Raw genomic sequence first — 1,858 nt, 5'->3', positions numbered from 1 at the left:
CGCTACCACGCCCGGCTGCTTTTTTGATTTATTGTAGAGATGAGGTCTCGCTGCCCAGACATCTCACACTTTTAAGTAGCTGGAACCACAGGTGTGCACCACCATGCTAGGCTAATTTTCTTAATTTATTGTAAGAGATGAGATCTTGCCAAGGCTGGTTTTGAACCCCTGGATTCAGGCAGTCCTCTTGCCTCTGCCTCCCAAAGTGCTGGGATTGCAGGTGTGAGCCACCAAACCCAGCCAGAAAGCTTTCTTTCTGTTAAAAAAAGAATATTATTTCTTCAACTTAAAATGTGTATCTGATCATTTAAAGTGGTAACTAGCAAAGTATACTTGGTGAGGGATAACAAGAATCGAAATTTCCTTCAATTCTGAAGGATACTACTCAACCACTAAACATGAGACAATCAGAGTAATTTGGGAAATAGAAGCTATTACATGTAACCAACTTACACTCCTATACATCCGGGAAGGATGTGGTAAAAGTAACCTGTGCACTGTTTGATTGGTTATTATCAAGATGACTACATGGTTCTGAGTCTCAGAGATATGAACTCCTCCAGGGAAGACACTGCAATTTGGGAATTTTAGGCGAACTGCATTATTCAAGAGATTTATGTCGAGTGACTCCTCTGTTAGTTCCAATGCATCTCCAGAGGTCTTCCTGTGAAAAAAGAGACATTTGTTCAAAAAGTGTATGCTTTTCTTTCTGATTGGTGGACTGCAATATAGGAGAACAGCATCCAAGTGAACTCTCCAAATTTGAAAATTCTGGATCGACAGATTCAGACTATTTTTACAATCTAAATTATCACGTTAACGTAGGTTTATAAAACACAGCATAACAAAATTCAAGTCTCATTATGATTCTGCTAAACGGAGGCATTCCAAACTTTATTGGCATCTGTAGTCTCAGCTACGCAGGGGCTATGACGAGAGGGTCACTTGAGCCCAGAAGTCTGAGGTTGCAGTAAGCTATGATCAGGCCACTGCATACCAGCCTGGGTGACAGAGAGAGACCTTGTCTCTAGACATTTTTTTTTTGAGTTGGAGTCTCACTCCTTCACCCAGGCTGGAGTGCAGTGGCATGCACGCTCATGGCCATCCCAGCGTTGACCTGCTGGGCTCCAGTGATCCTTCCGCTTAAGCCTTCCAAGTAGCCGGAACTCCAGGCGTGCACTACCACACCCAGCTATTTTTTATTTATTGTAGAGATGAAGTCTTGCCAAGTTGCCTGGGCCGGTCTCGAACCCGCAGGACTCAGGCAATTCACTCACTTCGGCCTCCCAAAGTGCTGGAATTACAGGCTGAGCTACTGAGCCCGGTCAACATTTTCATTTTTGTTTTTAAAGACAATATTCAATGCAGTTCTATCTTACTATAAAGAAAATTAAGCCGGATGCGGCTGACACCTATAATCCCAGCACTTTGGGAGGCCGAGATGAGAGGATTGCCTGAGCCCATGGGTTTAAGACCAGCTGGGCAACTTGGCGAGACTACATCCTACAAAATTAAAAAAAAAAAAATTAGCTGGATGTGGTGGTGCACACCTGTAGTTCCAGCTACAGGAAAGGCTGAGGTGGAAGGATCGCCTGAGCCCAGCAGGTCGAGGCTGCGGCGGCTGTGAGCGTGCTACTGTCCTCCAACCTAGGTGACAGAGTGAGACTCCGACTCAGAAAGTCTCAGAAGAAAAAAAATTGTGGGTATTTCTCCTTTCCATTACTTCTTAACTTGAAATAGTACAAAAGAATAACGATTTTCTGGTTTTTCCCTTACAGTTATGTGTGTGTGAGGGGCAGTATTTCTTTTTTTTTTTTTTTTGGGTTGGAGTCTCACTCTGTCACCCAAGCTGGAGGGC

The 1,858-nt window shown here is 43.9% G+C and overlaps 1 protein-coding gene across 1 annotated transcript in view; it reads right to left on the bottom strand.

The window, feature by feature from the left end:
* The window catches only part of NUP160 (nucleoporin 160), a 75,809-nt gene that overhangs the window by 65,981 nt on the left and 7,970 nt on the right, over positions 1 to 1,858 (bottom strand). Inside the window, exon 3 of the mRNA XM_008073779.2 lies at positions 454 to 664. Within this exon, the coding sequence (XP_008071970.1) occupies positions 454 to 664 (211 nt within the window). The remainder of the gene's footprint in view (positions 1 to 453; positions 665 to 1,858) is intronic.

Source organism: Carlito syrichta, unplaced genomic scaffold (genome assembly GCF_000164805.1).
Source record: "Carlito syrichta isolate Samal-C Ts95f unplaced genomic scaffold, Tarsius_syrichta-2.0.1 Scaffold316143, whole genome shotgun sequence".
Lineage (NCBI taxonomy): Eukaryota > Metazoa > Chordata > Mammalia > Primates > Tarsiidae > Carlito > Carlito syrichta.
This window is presented reverse-complemented; position numbering and strand designations above follow the sequence as displayed.